The sequence below is a fragment of the Thunnus maccoyii genome, chromosome 5 (assembly GCF_910596095.1).
Source record: "Thunnus maccoyii chromosome 5, fThuMac1.1, whole genome shotgun sequence".
In the NCBI taxonomy this organism is placed as follows: domain Eukaryota; kingdom Metazoa; phylum Chordata; class Actinopteri; order Scombriformes; family Scombridae; genus Thunnus; species Thunnus maccoyii.
In genome coordinates, this window is record NC_056537.1 from 28059763 (window position 1) to 28082313 (window position 22551).

At 39.1% G+C, this 22551-nt stretch overlaps 1 protein-coding gene across 2 annotated transcripts in view; it reads right to left on the reverse strand.

Annotated features, from left to right (window-relative positions):
* Positions 1 to 10199: 10199 nt before the first annotated feature.
* Positions 10200 to 22551, reverse strand: part of smpd3 (sphingomyelin phosphodiesterase 3) — a 69619-nt gene continuing 57267 nt past the window's right edge. For both annotated transcript variants that reach the window (XM_042413009.1, XM_042413010.1), the window contains exons 8-10: positions 18922 to 18985; positions 17977 to 18145; positions 10200 to 13651 (exon numbers count right to left, since the gene is read on the reverse strand). In XM_042413009.1, the coding sequence (XP_042268943.1) occupies positions 13550 to 13651; positions 17977 to 18145; positions 18922 to 18985 (335 nt within the window). In that variant the 3' untranslated portion in view covers positions 10200 to 13549. The remainder of the gene's footprint in view (positions 13652 to 17976; positions 18146 to 18921; positions 18986 to 22551) is intronic.

Genomic DNA, 22551 nt, shown 5'->3' on the forward strand with positions numbered 1-22551 from the left:
CACACAATACTAATCTAGCTAAGTGTACCTATATACACGTGTGTGTGTGTGTGTGTGTGTGTAGGGAAGACAATAGCAAGATGGCTGCAGTTACCTGGTGACTGAGCACATGGCATGCCGACAATTTGGCTGAGAAAGGGAACTACAGAGATAAAAGGCCAGACCATGTGGTGTCTTGAACCAAACTAGGTTTTAACCTCTTAACTGTCTGGTTGTATATTTGTAAAATTGTCATCGAGCTGACAAAAGCAATTTAAAATCTGTGACGTCATCACAATTTAAAGTCTATGGGCTATGCAGGAACTCACACTGAATAGTTTTGAAGACTATACAGTATAGGCTTCTACACAGACTTAAGTCTAAACAGACTTAATATGATACACTTTACTCTTCGGTTGTCATATTCCTATTTCTATCACTGGCTTTAAACTTAAAATGTCCTTTATTTTTTGTTTTTATTGTATATGGCCTATATTACTGGACTAAATATAATGGCAAATGATAACAATGATAAATAATTAGCAACACCTCAAAGGGCAGGTTGCCTAACCCAAATGTTACAAAATTTGTTGTTACTATAGGTAGTCACTGTCTGTTATAGTCTAACTGACTGTTCTCCTGTATTTTTACTTTTGTCTCTCCCAAATGAGGCCAGTTATCAAAGCATTACAGACTGAAACATGGTGGCTTCACGAAAACCTCCCAAATACTGTGTCTTCATCAGCAGTGTATTTGCACATTCAAATTGTTTAATGTCCTGAAGGTTTGCAACACAAAGAAATTGTGGAAGATCAGCCTCCAGTCGAAAGGATGATGGAATGCTGGCCTGCGCTGCTCACAAAAAGTCAGGTATGGCCAACTTATGCTGCACTATATTGAACCACAACAGAAGTAGGCTAATCGTTATTTTCATTTTTGATTACTCTGTTGTTTCATTAGATTATTTTAAGAATTAATTGATTAATCATTTAGTCTTTAGAGTGTCCAAAGTAATGGCAAATGACTACTTTGATGGAAGAAACAAACCTGGATGTTTGTTGTCTTGTCCTGTCATCCTGTCATCTTGTTTATTTTTAAGTCAACTAAACTAAGGTATATTAAGTGTATTGTAGTTACTTTGGCACAGTATATTAAGCTCATGTGACTTATCTTTATTGAGTTCCTGTCAACTTTATTGAAGTTGACTACACTAAGTTACATTAAGTGTAGTGTATTGCAAATCTCACGTAATGCCCACTTGTTTTTGACAGAATATATTAGGTTAATGTGAGTCATAGTTTTAGAGTTGAAACAGCTTGACTGAATTTTACTATACTGAGATACATTAAGTGCTCATAACTTAAAAAAAAGAACTTAATCAAATATCACATGTTCATTCCTGACTAGATCCCTGTCTTGTGTTGTATCTGTTTCAGATGTACGTCGCTTTGGATAAAAGCGTCTGCTAAATGAAAAATGTAAATGTAAACAACTAGATACAGTTACGTTTGTTTACTTTTCCTAAGGTAATCAGTTTCCTAATTTTTTTAAAAGTAAACTTAACTTGTTTGAATTTACAGTGTATTGAACATTTTAAAATAGGCAAAAGATTCCATACTCTGAGGCCCAGCGATAATGGGGCACTCATTTCATTGGTATTCAAAACAATGATGAACTGCACAGTAAAATCAGTTTGAGGATTCTCAAGGGTTTTCACAAGAGGGTAAAGATGTTATTTTGAAAGTTTGAACTAAATCAGTGGCTCCCAACTTGGTGGTCAGGATCCTTCATGGGGTGTAAAGAAACATGTGAGTGGTCTCAAGAGGATTAAAGGGGTACTCCATCGATTTTGTATTGAATTCACATAAGGTAGGGGGACTAATGAGAGGCAGGAAAAAAAAAAAAGAAAGGTCTGACTCAAAGCAGCAGAGTCCGAGATATCCTGACAGAGAGTTTAGTATAGTCAAGCTCTGATCCTATGCTCAAAATAATTGAATAGTTTAAGTAGTGTAAACTTAATTTTCCAAAAAAATTCTACTAACTTAAATATTTTGAGTTCCTGTGACATTCTCTTCCTTTTTGAGTTTATTAAACTGATAATTTTTATTAACTTGAACCCTGATCCACACTCCGAACTAGAAGGTGGTGGTAATGCACCTATGCTGGTTGCCAACCACCATTGAAAACCAAAAAGAAGAAGAAGAAATGCAGGATTTGGAACTCAGGAAAGTGCCACAAATTCCTGCAATTAGGTGGATCTGCGTTTTTAATATTCCGTAGTCATCAGCATCATTGGTCTCACTGTAAGTGTTAAATATTCAAATTTCTTCACATTCTTTTTTTTAAACATTTGTGGATATTTTGAGATTGATCATGTTGATATCCAAAAGCATTTATTTAACAAAGGGTAAAAGCAACACAAAATACTAATCTAGCTAAGTGTACCTATATACAAGTGTGTGTGTGTGTGTGTGTGTGTGTGTGTGTGTGTGTAGGGAAGACAATAGCAAGATGGCTGCAGTCACCTGGTGACTGAGCACATGGCATGCCGACAATTTGGCTGATAAAGGGAACTACAGAGATAAAAGGCCAGACCATGTGGTGTCTTGAACCAAAGTTTGCCAAACTAGGTTTTAACCACTTAACTGTCTGGTTCTCTGTTCAAGGCCAATTGGTGTATGCTAAAGGTGCCAGGTTAAAACGAGGTTAGTTGCATGCAAGGCCTAGTTACTGGATGTAACATGTGTTAAGCCTGCTAACATTAACCTAGCGGTGTGGCTATGCTGTAACCTGACTATAAGCAACAAGGACATCACAACAACAGTTCAGTGTATAACCTTAACCAAATCAATACACGTACAGTTCATTGTTTGGGTTAAACATTCTTGCTTAGCCGTACTATGCCTCACTGTGTTGCTAGGCTATGCCCAGTTGTTCCCAGTCCATGAAGGAAGAGATGCTTTGTGGCATTCTGCTTTGTAGCCGGTGAATCTGTGGGTGATTCAGGCTGAGAAGGCTTTGGCTCTGAAGCTGAAAGATGCAGGCGTTGCTGGGGAGACAGCACTCCAGTCGTGCAGAGGGCCCAGGTCACTCTTTTGTGTAGAGTTAGTGGCAACTCCATTTCGCGGCTCCTGTACTTGTTAAACTGGCCAGCAGACTTGTGTGTTAGCTGCTGGCACAAGGAAACTTAGTTTCTGAGTGTTAGGCAGGCTCTTGCATCTTCTGCCTAAAAGAAGACTGTGTGTGTCTGCTGTGAGCAGGCCACACAAGAGAGCAGAGAGCTGCTCCGGCAGCTGCTGGAGGTGTGAAAGCGCAAGCAGCTGCTCCTGCAGCTTAAGGAGAAAGAGAGCAAGGAGCTGCTCCTGCTGCAACTCGTGGAGAAAAGAGAAAGATAAGAGGGGAATCTCTAGTTTCGATAACCTGGATCCATGGGTGGAGCTTCACACTTTGGGTGCGAACCCCCAGGGCTCAGGTTTCTTGGAGTCTTGAAACATGTGGTAAACTGTGGTCCACATGTAGTCCCAACATAGTACACCCCTCTCAATCAAGTGAATCTGGACCAGCAAACAACACCATTTTGAACTAAAAAAAATATTTTGGAGGATGCACGACACATGTTGGTTTGGGATTCATTGTCCAGGCTCTTTTCTAGCCCTCTTGCTTTGAAACTAATGGAACTGCTTTGTCTCTGTATCACTACACATCAGCTCACCTCAGCACTGTATGTTTGTTTACACATCTAGGTAGGTGAAGCTGTTGCAAAGTGATTTAAGGTAGTTGGGCCACTTTGGAAGCAAGAGGGATGGAAAAAGCATGATAATGAATGCCAAACAAATGTGTGTTGTTGCACATCCTTCAAATCACTTTTTTCGGCTCAAAGTGATGGTGTTTGCTGGTTCAAAAACACTTCATTTGTTTTGGAGAAGAACTGTCCATTGTCCATCACTTGATGGACTGAAGGTAGAAAAAAACCCCCAAAAACCCAAGAAAAACAAATCTGCTTCTCTGCAGTCTATGCATTGCCTCTGTGCACCATCTGTTGGCATCTACGTCCTATCGGACTCAGACTTAGCTTCATGGCACTTACTCGTGTTGTTCTCTCCTGACTAGATCCCTGCTTGTGTTGTATCAGCTCTCAGATGTTCGTCGCTTAAAATAAAAACAAAATTGTAAATTGTAATTTATTGAAATGAAACCATGTGAGAAGTTTAGATGGAAAAATCACTGTTAACAACTCATAGACATCTGAAATGTGACTACACACTGCTTTTTGTAAGACGTCAGAAGCCAAAACAGCTGGAAACCACTGGTTTCATCTTTAACGATGGGTTGTATTTTCAAAGCTTGTTATATTACTTATTGTGTCAAATCTTCATCTGAAAAGTAACTGTCAAATAAATGTAGTGGAGTAGAAAGTATAATATTTCCCTCTGAAATGTAGTGGAGTGGAAGTATAAAGTAGCATCAAATGGAAATACTCAAGTAAAGTATCTCAAAATTGTAAAAAATTGTGTTACTTGTCACCACTGCCCGTAATTGAACTTGACAATGACTCTCATTAGACTCACCCTGCCTGGTAAATCCCCATGTCTTTCAGATTCCTTTCCCCTGGGCTTTCTGTTCAACCAAATTCTAAAACAACCCTGATAACTCCAGGGTTATTTTCTCTTTAGAGAGTTCCCCCAGTGCTACAAAACATATTATACAACAGTTTATACAGGATGAGTGGTGCTAATTAAACTTTAAACTGACATTCATGTGTAAAATCAGTAAAATCACCCTTTAAAGCTGGAGTGTGGGACTTTTGTCTCCCCCTTCTGGCATGCTCTCATACGCACCCTGAATGACAGGCACACAGAGAAGGCTGGATATGTTTTGATGGTCCACTGGCCCACCGGGATTTGTCCCTGTATGCCCGTTGGCCAGTACACCACTGGCCATAACCTACTGTTGCAGCTGTACAACGGTGGATAAATTGTTTTGAGTGTCACACAACCCTGGTAAAGTGACTCGTTTTACTGTCACAGTTTGATACATCCGGTCTAACAACATTTGGAAAGTCTAGAAGAGCCACATGATTAACGGCCAAACAGCCAGTGCAGAGAATGTCGCCCCCGACATGAGATTTAAAAACTCCCTATACTGTGAAAATACAGACATTAATCTGGCGGTGATAGACTCAATCAGCATTGTGTGAACTTGTCTGGCAAGAGCTTGAATGTTAAGTACGTTCATTTATATGTAAAAGTTCCGCACTGCAGGTTTAAAGACACAGGAAAGAAAGAATATACTACATTTCTGTTGCACAAAATGATGTTAATAGTTAACCCAGATTTTCTCCAACTACCTTTTGTTTCTTGTGAAATACAAGATACATTCACCTCTTCAGGCTGTAAAAATCACTCAAACAGAAAAATCACTCTCTAATTGAACTGCTCATAACCCATGTAGTCACCAAGGCAATGATGTAGGCTCATAAGCAGAAAGTATTTCATTTGAATCAAGTTAAGAACAAAAGTTAAAAAGGTTTGGAACAATTGGGCTAAAAAGTATTGTAAATATCTTTTGAAAGTGGCAGCATACAGTGTTACACAATGTACCGTAACAGGTGAGCTTTGTGAGAGAACTCAAGTGCATCTGTATGGGGGCTCACTGAATGTCTGACTCATATTGCTGCTCATATTTTTCGTGTGACCTAGTCATAGTATGAACCAGTCATATGTGAAGACACCTTGCAGCAGCTGTATGTGAGAAGTGAGTCAAATCAAAGTGAAGCTGTTCATTTTAATGGTCATTAAAATTATCTTCATCTTCATCAATGATGAAGACCATGGAGCTGAAAGCTCAGAAAAGAGAATTTTCCAATATACTGATCCCAAGGCCATCAAAAGTCTTAGTTGATTAATCTTTACAATGTAATGCAGTGGTCTTCATGGTCTTTCATGGAAGCCACACTGGCAGGACACAGTCAATAGGAGAACCACTTCTATCATGAAACACCAAAATCCACCCTAACCATTAAGTAAATCTGCCTACTAACATGTCATTCCGCAACATGCAAATGCAGCCAGTACAATCTGATAAAAACCGGTTTACTGTAATACAGGGATGAGCAGAAGCGGGCATGTATTTCTTTGACTTTCTTCATGCTATATTTGTTGTTTATTGTTGTAATCCTTGTGAATTATATGTATTAGCTGCATTATCATAATTATTAGCTGTGATGCGAGCCGCCAACTAAAGCTTGGCGAGCTGCATGAGGCTTGTGAGCTGTGCAGTGAGTAGCACTGATCTAATAGAACAAGTTGTAAACACAACATTGACCTAATCTCACTTTCTAAAGTTGTTATGAACATGTTAGCAAATAATGTACACATCCAGCAGACACAGAGCATTATTGGCATTCATTTGGAGTTGAATTTCTATCCAAATGATGAATGTAAATCCAATGTTCACTGTTCACTGAAAGTTCTTTAGCTGCTAAATCCATCACTAGGTTTTTCAGACCTTTTTTACTGAAAACTTCTGCCCGCTGCACAGATGAGAGCGGTTAAAACAGTAAAGTTGCCTGCTGTAGAACCAAAACAATTAGCTAAAAGATGCTAAAATGCTCCCTACAGGTGAGGATAGCTGCAGAGTTGGGTGATAATTATTTGTGCGTTCATTACGATGAGCCTATAGTCATTTTACCTATTATGCATATAAAAATATTGATTAATGCAGCTTAAAAACAGCATTAATTATCATAATTTTCTGTCCTCACATGGACGAAGACAAGCTGTAAACACCACATTGACATGTTATCATGACATAAGTTGTCATGGCTTATAGGTTAGCAAACAGTTGCCTATTTACCTATCCACTAAACGCAGAGAAACATTAGCATTCATTTAGAGTTGTATTTGTGGCCACCTGACGAATGAAAAGTGCAGTACAAATTAAATGCATTATTATTATTATCAGCTACCAAGGTTGCTAAGAGTATTGAGTCCCTTTCCTCAGCTGTTCAGTCTAACTTAAGAAATCTTGGTGTTATATTTGACCAGGCTATGCATTTTAACATATTCAACATATTAAATCATTGACCCATGGATGTTTTTTCTATCTAAGAAACATCACAAAACTCAAGTCTGTCATATCACAACTGGAGCTCGAAATGATTATTCATGCCTTCATATTATCCCGGCTGGACTATTGTAATTCCATTTTCACGTGTCTCAGCAAGACATCTTTGAACCATCTACAAATGGTCCAAAATGCTGCTGCAAGGCTGTTAACCAGGTCCAGCAGGATGACTCACTTTACACCTATTTTAAGTTCTTTACATTGGCTTCCCATCCGGTTTAGGATTCATTTTAAGGTTCTTGTTATTATGTTTTTATGTTAACTTTAACTTGTGGCATATGTGTGTTTCTATGGTCTTAATTTTAACTTTCATTCCTGTGAAGCACTTTGTGAATTTTATTTCTGTGAAAGGTGCTATACTAAATATCTTCTTCTTCTTCTTCTTCTTCTTCTTCTTCTTCTTCTTCTTCTTCTTCTTCTTCTTCTTATTATTATTATTATTAACATATTCACACTAATTACTTTTAAATTTAAAAAAACCCATCATTGTCATACATGTTTGTACTTCAGTTTCGGTGTAAGGGGAGTTTTCCACACTTCACCGCACCGTATATAAATTTAGAAGTAGAACTTTTTCCCCTTGTTCATCAAAGCAGAAGGGCAGCTTCTTTCACTTCTTCTTCCTCTTCTTCCCTTAAGGTTTTTTTTGCTTGACCTTAATGTCATCTTCAAATACCAACCTCACTGTAGAACAATAAAGCCAAGATACTCCTACATATCGTGAATTTGACTGTGTTTTTACATTGAAAAAAGGGGAAATAAATTGATACACAACACACTCTATATTGCCTTTTCACTCGTGTGAAACATGAGGTTAACCACTGCTTCCACTCAGTGGTCACTATTGTCTTATATTGTGACTATTTCCATATAAGCTTTGATAGACTCCTGTTACTAAAACATTGAATGACACCTGAATACTCAGAATTGAAATAATGACACAAAAAAAGACGGAAAACTCTTTTGTTTTTTTAAAAAAGCAGAAGAAAATAAGCAGTTTGTTGATGAAGCATAGAAAGAGAAAAGCTATCGATCCCCCAGCCACATTACAGAGACGAAGCTAGACGACCCCGGCATGAAACAATCCCATCCAAGACATAAATTTAAAAAAACATGAACAGAGAAAAATTATATAAAATCAAACCAAAAGGATAGCAAAGTGAGGCATCACTTCTACTGAGACTACAAGCCCAAAGCATTATTACAGTACATGCAGCTACAAAAGCTTAGAGCCCAAATGCAGAATAATTCTGTCCTGAACAAGGCTGAGACACAAGGGGGACAGTGTTTGGTGTTCAGAAATGTTACAAAATACCAAAATTATTTCAGGAATACAGAGATTTGTCAGTCATTGACACATTGGTTTGCTCACCTTAGACTATAGACACCAAAATAATACAGGAGTCCTAGCTGATTATTGGTCGAAATGCATTGTGAATCACCGGAAGGAAGAAGGACATGTTATTGTAAATGCTCATGTTTGTCTCTTGATTATCAATCAACATCATATTTGCATTCAGCACTGGGGCTACATAGATCATTTTGGTGTCTATGTTCTCATCACATAACCAATCCCATGATCATCAGGACATTTTAATTTCTTTGTGTGTTCCATTAATGACACTGTTTGTTTTGACAATGATATAAAGAAAAGACCCAAGTGAGAAAAACAGCCCTGGTTGGGGTCTGATGTCCAACTCAACATCATGTCTCTCCTGCTGGACTACTATACTGGAGGTCAACCTATGTTGTCTTTACTAAGGGTATTGCCCTGCAGCAGCTCTGCGTTGTGAAGGCACAGCTGCACAGAGGGTCTGTGGAGGCTGAGAAGTAATTCAGAGGCTATGTCTGATTAATTCTGGTTGATCAATTGAAACACTAGCCATGTTCCCATCTAATTGTCAAGCGATTTTTTTTTTCAGCCTTAGCATTCGCTAAAAAGATTGCCTATCATCCGGTGAGTTTAACCTTCTAAATAATTGAATGAAAGCCAGAGTGGCTGACATGTCCAGGTTCCACCTGATAGTCCTCCTGGATTAGAGCTACAGCTCATCATGAATACTGCACTCGCACACAGCTTTGCCATCACACCTTCGCCTTTGACCTTCAACCAATTGGCTTCTTTGCCCATTTCTTGTCAGTCTTTTTGTCATCAACAATATGCAAAAATACAAACACAGAACACTTACCAAAACAAAAGAAATTTCAAACCATAAAAACTATCCCACAATCCAACTGTGATAAGAACACAAAAGTGTAGTATTCATTATGAAGATGTTACAGAAGTCCCACTTTTTGAACACTTGTTTGCACTCTTTCCACCATAGATGAATTATTCAGTTGTATTCAGGTGTTAAGTAACAGAATAGAATAAATCAAAACCCCAAAACTCAACTTATTTAACCTGAAGACAGATCCTCAGAGAAACTGTGGCACCTTTCTGTAACTCACTGTAGATCTGTAGTGTATTTACATGACTATTTACCAAGTAAACAACATATTCTAGGATTTGATCTCATTTGAACACCCTGACCAGAGGAGTAGTGACTAGCAGAGTCTGACACAGACTCAACCGAAGAAAAAAAAAAATACAAGATGAAGTCTGAATACAAAAAAAGCACAGATACAAATCTTAGTAATAAGAAGAATATATTAGTCATAATAATCATAATGTAAGTCATAAAGAGTGTCAGAGCAGCCAGGTGACCTGTTGACTCATACTGTGTGTAAAATAACAATTGAACATACATAACAGAACAACCAGTATGTTTCACTCAGACACACTTTTTGAACACACGCTCACACACACATGCACTCACAGCAGTATGGTGTATAGTCCTGAAACCTCGGGTGCTTTACATTAGACTAACGTGGATCCTCGCTTTCCTGACTCATGTCTCCTCCTCTCCTCCCAGCGGGGATACAAGACAGAGATGCAGGTAAAAAGATGTGAGGATGAAGGAATTTTATTCACCAAATGAGAAATCCTCGTTCATTCCGGTGTCATTTTGAGGAGACGGCAATTACTCAGCATCTCAACTGTCGATTGTGTAGAAGTCAACTATCAAATTAACAGTTACACAGCTGATCAAATATTGATTATAGATCTACTGCAGCATCAAGGAATCATGTGACTAATAGAAATACAACCAACACTCTTCTCGCATTTAAGGGATTGGGATGTCCTTGATGATGGTGAACCTCGATTGACTTCCGCGCCAGGGGCTGGAGAAGAGAGGAGCAAGATGGAGGAAGCAGAATTAGCAGAATGGAAGGCACCCCTCATCTGTAACCTTTCAGCACAATGTGTTCAGAGAAACACTAATTAGCACATTTGTATCGAAAAGAGTAACACAATGTGAGCTGCCCAAACGTACACACACATCTGTGTTGAAACTGACACTTTAAAACCTTCCCTCTAGTGCCAAGAAACAGGCAGACAGATCAAAAAGCTGTTGTAAACATTGTTCACAGTGCAGACCATGGAGATCACACAGTATCTGGAAACCTTGCAGAGAGACAAGCTTCTACGTAACTGATGTTTTACACATAGCTCTAAAACAAATATACTCCATGATTTTGGTAGTCGTCCAATCATGGACACCAACTTGATCCATGTGTTCCTAGTAGATCATTGATCTGATGCTTCATGCTAACTAACATTAGTACGCACTTGCAATAGACCACCATTATCACATTATTTCTCTTATTATCACTTAAAAATGAAAAGTTGAAATCTTAAGTAATAAAACCTGCCCTTACATTCAGGGGTTTAGCTGCTACAGCCTTACTTGGTCTGCTAGTTTGACCATAATACAGAACCAGTGGCTAATGTTCGCAAACTTTAGATAGATATTGGTGTGTAACTGACATTATTTAGCCAATTTGTTGATTTTACAGCTCCTCTCTATTTGTGCAACTTTTACATAATATTTTAGCATTTACCATTGTTTCATAATTGTCACTTATGCTGAAATGTGGCCACTGTCCATGTCATTCTAAATTTTGCCAAGCTGCTACACAATTAGTTCCTTTTTTCTCACTTTTGAGGTAAATGTAATGGCCTGTCACTCAATATTGCCCACATTTATAGGGAGCACCACAACCAAAGATCTACAGGGATCAAAAGGACAAAAATCTCAGCACTTAACAGCTACTTTGTCAATCTATCAAAACATATGTATTCAGTTGACACTGGTCCTCACAAGGCTCCGGCTCCTGTTTGACACCATGGTCTGTGTGGCTCTGCTTAAGATTGGGAGTTACAAATGTGAATGCCATGTAATAATATCATTATAACAAGTTAAAATATGCCAGATGTAATTTCTGCATTGATATGTGTCTGCAGTTACAGTAGTTCAACCAGCAGGTGTGTTCAGACTGAACTTAAAGCAAATTTTTGCATTGTGTGTTATCTGTGTAAATTTGACTAGCCACCGGGGGAGATCGAGATGTTTTGGCTTCACTTTTGGGGAGCTGTCATGACGTCCATCTCTATATACAGTCAATAGTTAAAACATTTAGAACTTGGTGGATACATCTTGCCTCATTTTGTGCCACCTGGAGTGAAGTGACATTCATTTGCATCTTTGCAATGACTTTATATGCAATCACACAGCCTCTAAAATTTGTTTTGTGTTCAGTCTGAACCCTAAGTCGTGTTGCACTGTAGTGTTACACTACTCCATGTATTTGTGTACTTGGTATGCTGGGTTTGTGTGAATTCATTAAGCTTTGCACAACATGAATTCAGTATATTTATGGGTGGGCTGTCTTAATCTTTGGGATCATTTAGAACTTAAGAAAATGTTTTTACACATACTTGGCATGTTGTACAGAGTGTGTGCAACCTGTAGGTCTTTAAAATTTTTCTGAATGAGGTTTTGCAGTTGCGTCACAATATGGCTGTCTTCATGGTGGTCTGCTGGACAACTGGCTGTGCTAAAATCAAAAACTGTGCTGTATACTCTATACTTAGCTAGTGTACAAATCAGACGTGCTTACAAGACTGTGAAGGCTCGCTAACCAGATAGCTACAGTGGTTTGCTAGCTAACAAGCTGATAATATCTACTCAAAGACAACCAAGTCATTTGAGGACCTCCAATATGGCCGCAAGAGGGTATGTTACAGTACAGTACAGTACCTGAAATCCCTCTATACATGACGCGTGCCTGCTTTATGTAAATCCTCAGTATGTTTCCGTGCGTACTGTTGTGTGTGTTAAGTGTCATTAGCCGGTTGGATCACATGCAGAAATATCACACTGGCATACAGTAAGTGTGTGTTTCAGGGCAAAATGCCTCTTGACTCGTCAGGCATCCAGACTCTAGCAAGTGTGTATCAAGCCACTATATTAAAGTTGTAAACTGATACCATTTCCCATCATGCATCAACAAAGCCTCAGTTCCCACTATTACACCAAAAAAAATGTCCTTTACTTTCCTAGTTTTCACCAGTCATAGCTGAAAAACATGCTATAAGCAACCAAACAAGCAACTTTTTCTCCAATTCCATGTCCCTTTATATAATACCTTTTTTTTTTTAGAAACATACCATATAGTATTAAACAGGCATTTAAACTCCCTATAAAAAGTGGTGTGGTGACAATAGAAATTGTATCATATTATTTTTCCCCTTTTAGAAAGACAAGATTTTTATTTTTTAGAAAAAAAGACACTTGTTGAGGTTCCTGGGACTGATGTGGGAGTAGTAAGGTAAATAACTGACAGCAGAACTGACCAATAGCCTTTCAGGAAGGAGCACAACACAAAGACACAGACGGTCAGTGTATAGGCCAGTCAGTAGCTGGACACTTCACTCTCATCACTTAATGTATTTTCCTTTTATACACAGTCTAAAGAATGAGGATCCAACTGTCCCTGAAGGTAGAAACATAAAAAAAAAACATACTTATACTACGGCTAAAACAGATTCAATAAAAGGAGCGTGTGTAAATTGGCTACATGAAACAATTCACTAAATAAAACCCTCTGGATTCAGTTCATCAGGGAGTGTGTTGTCCTTATGGAGAGAAGAGGAGCAGAGAGGCCAGGCGATATTCAACAGTCAAAATGTTCATCACTTTTGTTTGTGTGTGAGGGGTGTGTGTTTGTGTGTGTGTGTGTGTGGTTTCCCAGGGGGGATGACTATCTTTAGGGCTTTCTAAACAGAATTCCCCTGCTTATCTTTCCCCACCAGAGTCTTTCTCTTTCCTATCACTCCCCTACTAATGCTCTCCTCTACCACCTTCATATCCATCCATCAACTGAGTGCTTGTCCAGTGGTTCATCCATCCTTTTTCCGATGTCCCATCAGCCCTCTCGCAATACTGCATTGTGTCTCTCTCAGGCCACTCCATATCTGTTAACTCTTCATCTCTTTTTCTCCTCTTGGTTGTCTGTCGTCCCTCTATGGCAGTAATTTTAAAAAGCGCAGGTGATCAATCTAAGGCTCCTCTTCCCCGGTGGACACAGCCAGTCGCATGGCCACAGACAGGTGGTCGGTGAGGCCGGCCAACTGGGTTACAAAGCTGAACTCCTCGATATCCTGCAGGGGGAGGAGAAGAGTCATCATCATTTCACTAATTTTATTCTGTATTTTAAAGCTGCATAAACGCAGTGATTATATATTTGTCTGTAAAATCTTAAAGCTCACAGATGTTTTCACTATGTTAGCTAATTAGACCTCTTCTTAGGCCAGTGTGGGCGTGTACAAACTGTGCTTGACTGACATCTCATCCGGCCTTCTGTTGGTTTTGTTGCACCTACATTAGTGCGTACATCTTGGTAATTTCCAGCATAGCTCCACCCAATTTACAATGAAATACCTGTGTGGCTGTGCAAGGCCTTTAATTTGCAAAGTACAGCTTGTAACTATGCTCTATTTCTGTAGTTTGGCTATCTTGGTCTATTCTTTCTTTTTTTTTCTTCAAGGTTTTTTTTTTAGGGAGTTTTTCCTTATTTGAATTTAGGGTCTATTGAGGGGCTGTACAGTTTGTAAAGCCCCCTGAGGTAAATTTGTGATTTTTGATATTGGGCTATACAAATAAAAGTGACTTGACTTAATTAGAGCTGTCAAATAAATGTAGTGGGGTAAAAACTACAATATTAACCTCTGAAATGTAATGGAGTAGAAGTACAACATTGCAAAACATAGAAATTCCTATGAAAAGTATCTCAAAACTGTGACAGTACAGAGGGAATGTACATCCCACCACTGACATAGAGAAACATTAGCTTTCACTTTGGTATTAATCTGCTGCTGTAAATTTTCTCCCAGTTAGCCACAAGAGCATTATTAATCAGACCCAAAACTGAAAAGGGCTTTCCCGAAACTGTTGCCACAATGTTGAAAGCACACTGTTGTCACTGTGTGCTGAAGCATTAACAGTTCCCTTTGTTGGAAATAAGGGGACTGGTCCAACCTATGACAAACGGCCCCAGACCAAAATCATGTGCACATGACTAATAACAATATACTGTATCAGTTTCACTTTGGAGTCAGTGAAATGGTGTTACAGTAACTACTGTCTGGCACAAGGTGGCATCAGGTGGCTGTTAGTTTAGACACAGAGAGAGTCAGACAGAAAGGGACAGGGAGAGAGAGATGTTCTGTGCAAATTATGTGATTTGGTTTTCCAATCCTCTCCAATGCCTCGCACAGACAGACGGAGGATGTCAATACTGCCCTCATTTCCTTCCTTCCCAGTCAGTGTTGTTGTGTTTTACTGTTCTCCTCACTAGCTTTTACGTCTTCAAATCTTTTTATGCCTCTACCAAGTCAAAACATTTTGCTGTGTGTGGGATAATTCCATTGGTTTCCAGTCCTGCCTCACATGATTCAGGATAACAAGCGTTGACAAATGTCTTGTTGCTGGGAAATGAATCAAGGCAGAATGGGCAGATCACTTCCCTGATGATAAGAAACTAGACCTCGATTCAACAGAATTCTTGCACAAGGTTGCTGTGAATTATTGGAAACCCTCTGTTAGCAGACTTATTGGTGTTTGATACAAATAAGACTTGTTGGAAATGGTGAAAGGGGAATTCTGGTGCAAAACCAATTTACTGTACAACCTTGCTGAAAATTCCCAGTCTTGCCAGTTACCTGATGTGACTTCAGATTTATTTCATCCACTTTCCACAAACCAAGCTTTCAAACAAACAAACACACGTCTGACAGATGACTGTCGCACAGAGATTCATGTTTGATGTGAAAACTTCCAAATTCATTTTGCTTTGTTCCTGCATGTCAACATATTGTAACATATATGTATTCACCGGAAAGATTTTGACTTACTGAGTGCTGCAGGCTTACTTTATTGTTCATCATCAAATGCAAATTCAGGTTTGTTTCAGCGTAGTTAACACAATAACACATGAAAATAAACCTGTTATTGGCTTAAGGACTGTTCGTTATTTATGAGAGGGAGGGTGTGGTGCAAAATGGGGGAGGCACGTCAAATCATTTTTTAAGCACTGGGGAGCGACTTATGTTTTTTATTTTGGCTTAGGGGAGGGACATACAACTTTAATTGCTGCATTTGGTATTTATTTTAAATATGTTTTTTCTTTTCAAAATACATATATGGTGATGGGACTCACAAAAAGTTTCTGAGGAAATAAACCTTCAAACCTGTTTGTGTTGGAATGTGAAGGGTTAAATGAAAGAAGCCCCTTTTGTCATCAGAATTTTGCATCTCCACAGTTGCTGGGAAGAAAATGCTGCTTCCAGCTCTGTGATTGGTGGTCCAGCTATAATTTTACAGACAGTCGAATAATTCAAATGACAAAATGTAAAATTGACCAATCATAACCATATCTTCCCTCTAAATGGGCGGGCTTTGTTGTCACTACTTCATGACAAGTTCAGCCCGCTGTGTGCTGTGAATTGGTCTGCACCATTACCACGCTGGTACACCGGTGGTGCACCAAGTAGGCAGAGTCTGCACACCAGATTCGCCGCCATATATCAGTAGTGAGAGCACACGGCCCATACAAACACAAACAAGTCAAAGGAGATTGATAACAGAGAACTGATGACTGTCATTTAGGCTTACATAAAATCATATTGTGAACATTACAGTAGGAAAGCTACCGTGGCTTTTGCTCTGTAGGCCGACATTGTTGTTTGTTTTTTCTGCTGACAATTATGTGGTTGCTGCCACTGGATGACAGATTACTCTCCATTTCAACAGTTTTCCTGGCCTTCACTGTTACGTGTTAAGCAGTGCACTGGCACACTGAAATGGAGTGGACCCAATCACAAGCTAGCAGGAAAAAAACAGATAAACAAACAGGGAGTAACCACGACTAGTGTTTAGTTAATTGGCAAAGGAAGACCCACACCAGGGCTAATTTGGTGCAGAAAACCAAGGCTGTTTTCAACTCCAGGATTTCATTTTCAAGTAACTTCCATTAATGTGATCATCAGAGGGTAGGTTTTTATAATCTAATAACGGCTGCTGTGCCAGCTGATACTATTCTGGCCACAGCTGTCACTGTTGTGTCACGGTTTATTTAGGAAAATAGTCATTATTAATATGTGCATGTCACTAATGTTGGCTGTGTGTGCTGTGATGTGTGTGTGTATGTGTATGTGTGTGATGTGTAGGCTTATTAAATGTTATTGGTCTTGTGTGGTAGGAGGGTGGCTGTCATGCATCCTTATTCTGCTGAAGTGCACACAGCTTGTGTGATGATGTGATTATTTGTAAAGAAGATTTGCATTTTGCTCAAGAAATTAGTTGTTTGTTTATAACTTTCACTTCCTCCATGCTGTTTGCTTGTTACATTGGCTGGAATTGTTATAGGTAACTTTTGCAGTACTATTGGAGAGGACAGAGTAAGTTGGGCTGGTAGCTTGCTTTTGTTCCCGACGAGGTAAGGGGGGGTCAGAGGGCCAAGGTTTAAGAGTCACATTTCGCTATTAAATGTAATGGTTGGAAAAGGTCAGCCTTTGCTTTTTAATTCCTCCAATACTACCTACCTTTGGTGTTAATATAATAAAATATGGTAATTTAAGATGCAGGGAGGGTTATGCATTTTCCTCCAGTTTCTCAGGAAAAATATTTGTAGCACACCCCAGCCACCTCCCTCCCTCCCTGATAAATAATGAAGAGTCCCTTAGACATGGGGTCTTAAGATGAATATGAGCAGTTGCTGGATGACTAAAACAGGAGAGGAAAGCTGAAAAAACATATGTCTGTCTATTATATTTAGTTTTCTGATTCATCTCAAAAAAATGTTTCTTGTCAGTAACTGGATGATTTCACTTCTTAAGAACTTCAAATATAGCAATAGCAAGGAAATTCTTTGCTTAAAATGGTCACAACTAGTACAAATGCAACCAGTAATGAGGAGTTGCAAATAGACATTGCTTGGTGTAATTGCTGTCAATTTTATTATTTAAAGTTAATATTTTATTCACTCTGAGTCAACTAATACCAAATTTAAATAGTGTCAATATAACTTTATACTTTTATATCTGTATTACAAAAACACTTGGAAATGAAACCTGTCTTATTGCATGGTAGAAATCGGTCTTAACTTAAGATCATTTAAAGGATAAGGATGGTTTATCTATAATTTCCTTGTTGTAACAGTGACCACGTTCATGGTAATGAAGGAACATGTCACTCACTGCAACAATGCAGCTCACTTATATGTCTTTAATAGTTTTTAGACATGGAGATCTACCGCACAGAGGTGTACAATATATCAGGCTTTGGATACACACACAATACTTGTTTGTAGGATCAATTCATTGTTGGTTTTGGTCATTTCATGGGATTTGTTGACAATAAGGAAAACATTGAATATTGCCAGCCTTATCCTTTAAGACTTTTCCTGTAATCCTCTGCTAAACCATACCAGTTTCCAGTCCTGCTGCAGGCTCTCGTCGCTGTACAGGATGTAGTCAATCCGGCGTCCGTTGCCCTTCAGTGGGATCTTCCTCCCCTTCTGACTGCTGGCGGGACACTGGTTCTTACTGGGAGGAAACACCAGGTACTCCTTCCTCCCCTCCTCATTCTCCATCACTCTGACAGAGACAGACAGAGATGTGAGACAGTTTGTAGAGGTTTAGACAGACAGACCAAATACAGGAAAAGTAATAAAACAACTTTCATTCAACTCATTCAATTCTAACAGAGTTGCAGAAATATTGTTACAATTTCTAGTAAAATCAAGAGTCGCTGGATCACAAATCATGGAGAGCAGTGGTAAGGCCGAAAGCTTTTTACTGGGACTTAGAGTTACAAACTCCATTAAAATTGGGTTAAATTGGGCTGGGGCTGTCTGGGGCTCAGCCTATAGGCCTACGCTCTTTTGTATCATCAGAGGACACTTAACTTCGCTCATCAAATCAGTATTACTGATTACTGTCTGTTTTCTCTGAATGCAACACAGCCCAGTTTCAGTTTAAGCTAGTTAACAGCTTCATGTTAGCGTCAAGCTAGCTATGAAGCAAGAACAAATCTGGAAATTAGATTTTGTATTCAAAATAAAAATGGTAATATATAAACAAAAATGCATATTCAAAACATGATTTAATGTCTATATATTGTTTTTTTTTACTTGATTATATAGTGTTCATCTCTTGCATTATGGGGACGCACCTCCCATTGAGGACAAAAAGCCACACCCCATAATGTAAACCACACAGATTTTAGGGTTAAGACCATGAAGACTTAGTTTTTGATTAGGATATAAGCTGTGTTGTTGTAAAGGTTTGGGTAGGTCCCCTGGAAATTAATAAAGGTCAGTAGCATGTCCTCTAAAGTGACAAAAACAAGTGTGTGTGTGTGTGTGACTTACTTTTGTAAACTTTCCGGTGAACTGACCTCATCGTCATAAAGGCCACTGGTATCCAGTAGTGTACCTGTTGAATGAAAGCGTGGAATCACATTAAAATGTATCACAGTGAAGGCAGACACAGGCTGCTGAACACATTTCTAATAATGTTCACTGACTACTCTTCATTTTAATATCTCCCTAAATGCCCCCTTTGAAAGTAATAATATGGAGAAGAAAAAAGTTATTGTTATACAGTCAAATTCCTCTTTTCTTCAGTGTAGTGAGAACTTTCTTGAGCCCAGTGAAAAACCTCCAAAAGCTATATGGTTGTTTGGACAGTGAGAAAGTGGTGAAAATCTCCTTTCAAATGTTCAGATGATAATGTGTTGTCTGCACTTGTTCTGTATTAAAATGGTATTCAAATGGGCGACGCTCCAAAATCAAGCTCACTTTAACACACTCCTACTTTGTCCATTGTCTGTCATCATGCTGAGCCATACTGAACACTGCTTTCAGAGATGGATTGAAATCTGGCTCAACAGTCAGGACAGATAAACAAATACTCTCACCTCCACTCCATGTTTTTGTTTGCAGCAACATATAGTACCTGCACATATAGTCACCTGTATTCTACTTGTAGATACAATATTTAATTTTTTGTGACTTATTGATGTGCCAACATGTACCACATGTACTCACTATGATGACCATGATGAGCTCTGCAATAAATCCTGCCTACATGTCAAGTTTTTGTTGCAGCTGTTTTACAGAAGTGTTGATTCAACTTTATGGACTCTGGGAAACTGGGACTGACATTTTTCTCTTTTTTCTGATGAAAAATAATTATTGAATTTTGAAAAAGTTGACAATAAAATAATCACTTGTTGCAACTCAAACCTATTGCAGGGCTGTTGTATAAGACCTTATTGGTTTTATTTAGGTGTACCTAATAAACTGGCAACTGAGTGTAGATTCTCTAAAAGTACAACTTTGTTTTTTTGATGTGGCAAAGAAGGCGTCAGCATCAGAAGTGTTGGATTCATTTCAGAAGTGCAGGGACCAAAAAGTGTGTGTGTGTGTTTGTTTGTGTGTGTGTTAAGGCCTTTTCATACTTCTGCGCTCTGCAGAGACTGTAGACTTGCACGCAGACCGCGGACATGCACATGGTTCCATTCATACTTTTTGGGGGTCCTCAGACACAGACGCATTCCACATGTGCGCACTAGTAAACAGGGTTGCGGTGAGATAACTTTCCAGAGTCGTTAGTTTTACAAACTGCTTTGCAGTCTTTTTTTGACCAGCCTTTAAACACAATTATCTGTTACTCCACTGGACTTGCTGGATCGTATTTTATTGTCTCACCGGCACTTTAAACAACACGCCCACACCAACGTAGCCCCTTATATTGTTTTACACAGGACTGCAAGGGCAAACATTGGGGGTAGGGTGGGGGGACAAGTGGGTATGGGGTAAAAATGTCCTGACAGCTCTGATGGAGCTCAGGATTCATCCATAAGGGCTGCTTTAATACAAACAATTCCACCATATAAACCTGGAATCTGTGAGTAACAGCTGACCTCTTTGTATACAATCAATGGTGTAGGTGGGTAGCAGAACACAGATCATAATTAGATCCTGACTGATCCGGTATTAATGAAGTTACCGCTGTTGTGCCACGGGCGTAAATGTGCACATCACTCTCTCAATTTAAAGACACTGCAGGTATTTAATAAAGTCAAAGGAAAGAATCTGAATATCAGTTTTGATGTTTCTGCAACATCCCGAATTACATTCAGTGACAACTGAACAACATTAATGTAAAATTCAGACATTAATGTAACATATTTCTGACCTGCCTGAATCATTAATAACTGTAGCGTATTCTGATGGACATTCAAGCAGATTGTGTTATAGATGCAAAAAACTAGAGAAGTAAAAGAAGCAAATTACATAGCAGTTGATTTCTATGTGATTCACAGAAAACCTCCTGCATTTTTTTACCGAAAGTGTTGCAATATAGAGGCATTTGACGGGATACAGTGATTCTTGATTTAAAAAGAATGTGGGAGGACTGTGTGGACCTGTGGCCCCCCTACTTCTGGCACCAGTGGTCAGTAGATGCATATATCCGCCTTTATGGATCTCAGACCAAAATCCACTGTCATCAACCAGTGAACAGCCAGAGAGAGATGAGCACTCAAAGATCCTTTTGACAATGAGTATGTGAGTATGTGGGCAGGATAATGTGTTTAAAATGCCCCATAAGAAGAGAGCGGCACTCTGACGTTACTCCAGTCAATTCACCAGTGTTGGGAGCTCTTATGAAAACTAGGCGTCTGACGCACAGCTTAGACTTTTCACAAGCCTAAGAGCAGGTTTTAGATCACTGAAACAAAGATGTTGAGGTGTCAGGCAGGCAGACTCAGCTACACAGACTGGCTGCTGTGCTACTTTTTACTTGTTTGGGGAAAAGTTATAGACATTGCCACTTTCAGATAGTTAACATGACCCCACTTTCCCTGACCTCATAAATTCTGACATCACCAACAAGCTGTAGTGTTAGTGTGGGGAACAAAATAAATATTGTTTCACTCCAATCTTTACCATAACTCCTAAAATACACGAGAGGCCACGGTTTCTTTACTTGGGTTTTTGGTTTGTGGTTGACATGTTTAATCTGCCATCAAGCATGAACTCAAACGCATCATCAAGAGTTATGAGAGTAGGAGATGATAAACAGAGAGAGTTTTTTTTTTTTTTTACAGAAACCTTTAATCTTCACAGCTTCGACATTATGAATTTACCTATGTGTCACCGCTCTCAACTATCAGGTGGTCTGAGGCCAGCAGTAATTCCCATGTGATTTTAATTTAGGACAATCTGCAAGCTGTCTGTGTATTTGGCTGGCTCGGTGGCAGGCACCAGAAGAATCCTGGAGCTCTGAGAGTGGAACATATTTTATAAAATCTATCGACACATGGTCAGTTCAACATCTGACAAGAGCTGGCTGCTACTGTATTCATTTAGGTCTTATCTTCTTTGGATAAGATTTATGAAATGAGATAATCTCCTGTCCCTTTCTTTCATTGATTCATCGATCCATTCTTCTTTTCCCGCCTTCTTCTCCCCCCCTGACTAAATGCGACCAAACAAGAAGTGCAAAATCTCCCCATCCAAATAAATAAGCCCTTCTCTAAATGAGCCCTTTCACTCCATCCTGCCCACACTGTCCCCAAAATACTGCTGGCCTAAATAACGCTTCATATCCAGACCAAAACCCTCCAGTCTTGACGTCACTAATGCCCATGTATCACCACACTGTACTGGGTGTATTTTAATTCACACAGTGGGTGCATCTTAATTTAGCCAGACAGAACCAGATTATAGTCTGCTCTGCTCTGCATGCACAGTATGGATCACCAGATTTCATTTGCCACGGAGGTTGTGTGTGTATAGTAACACTTGCACCTCCAGTATACCATCATTTTTGGAGCTGTAGTTTGTGGCAGTGTATTTACATATGTATATGTGTATTACATATATAAGTGTATATTTTCTGAAGGTTTGCAAGCATTGAATGTTTATGTGCACTACAGTATATGTAATGTCACACTGTGACCCTATAGGAATTTGTGACTGTGTCTGTGTGCA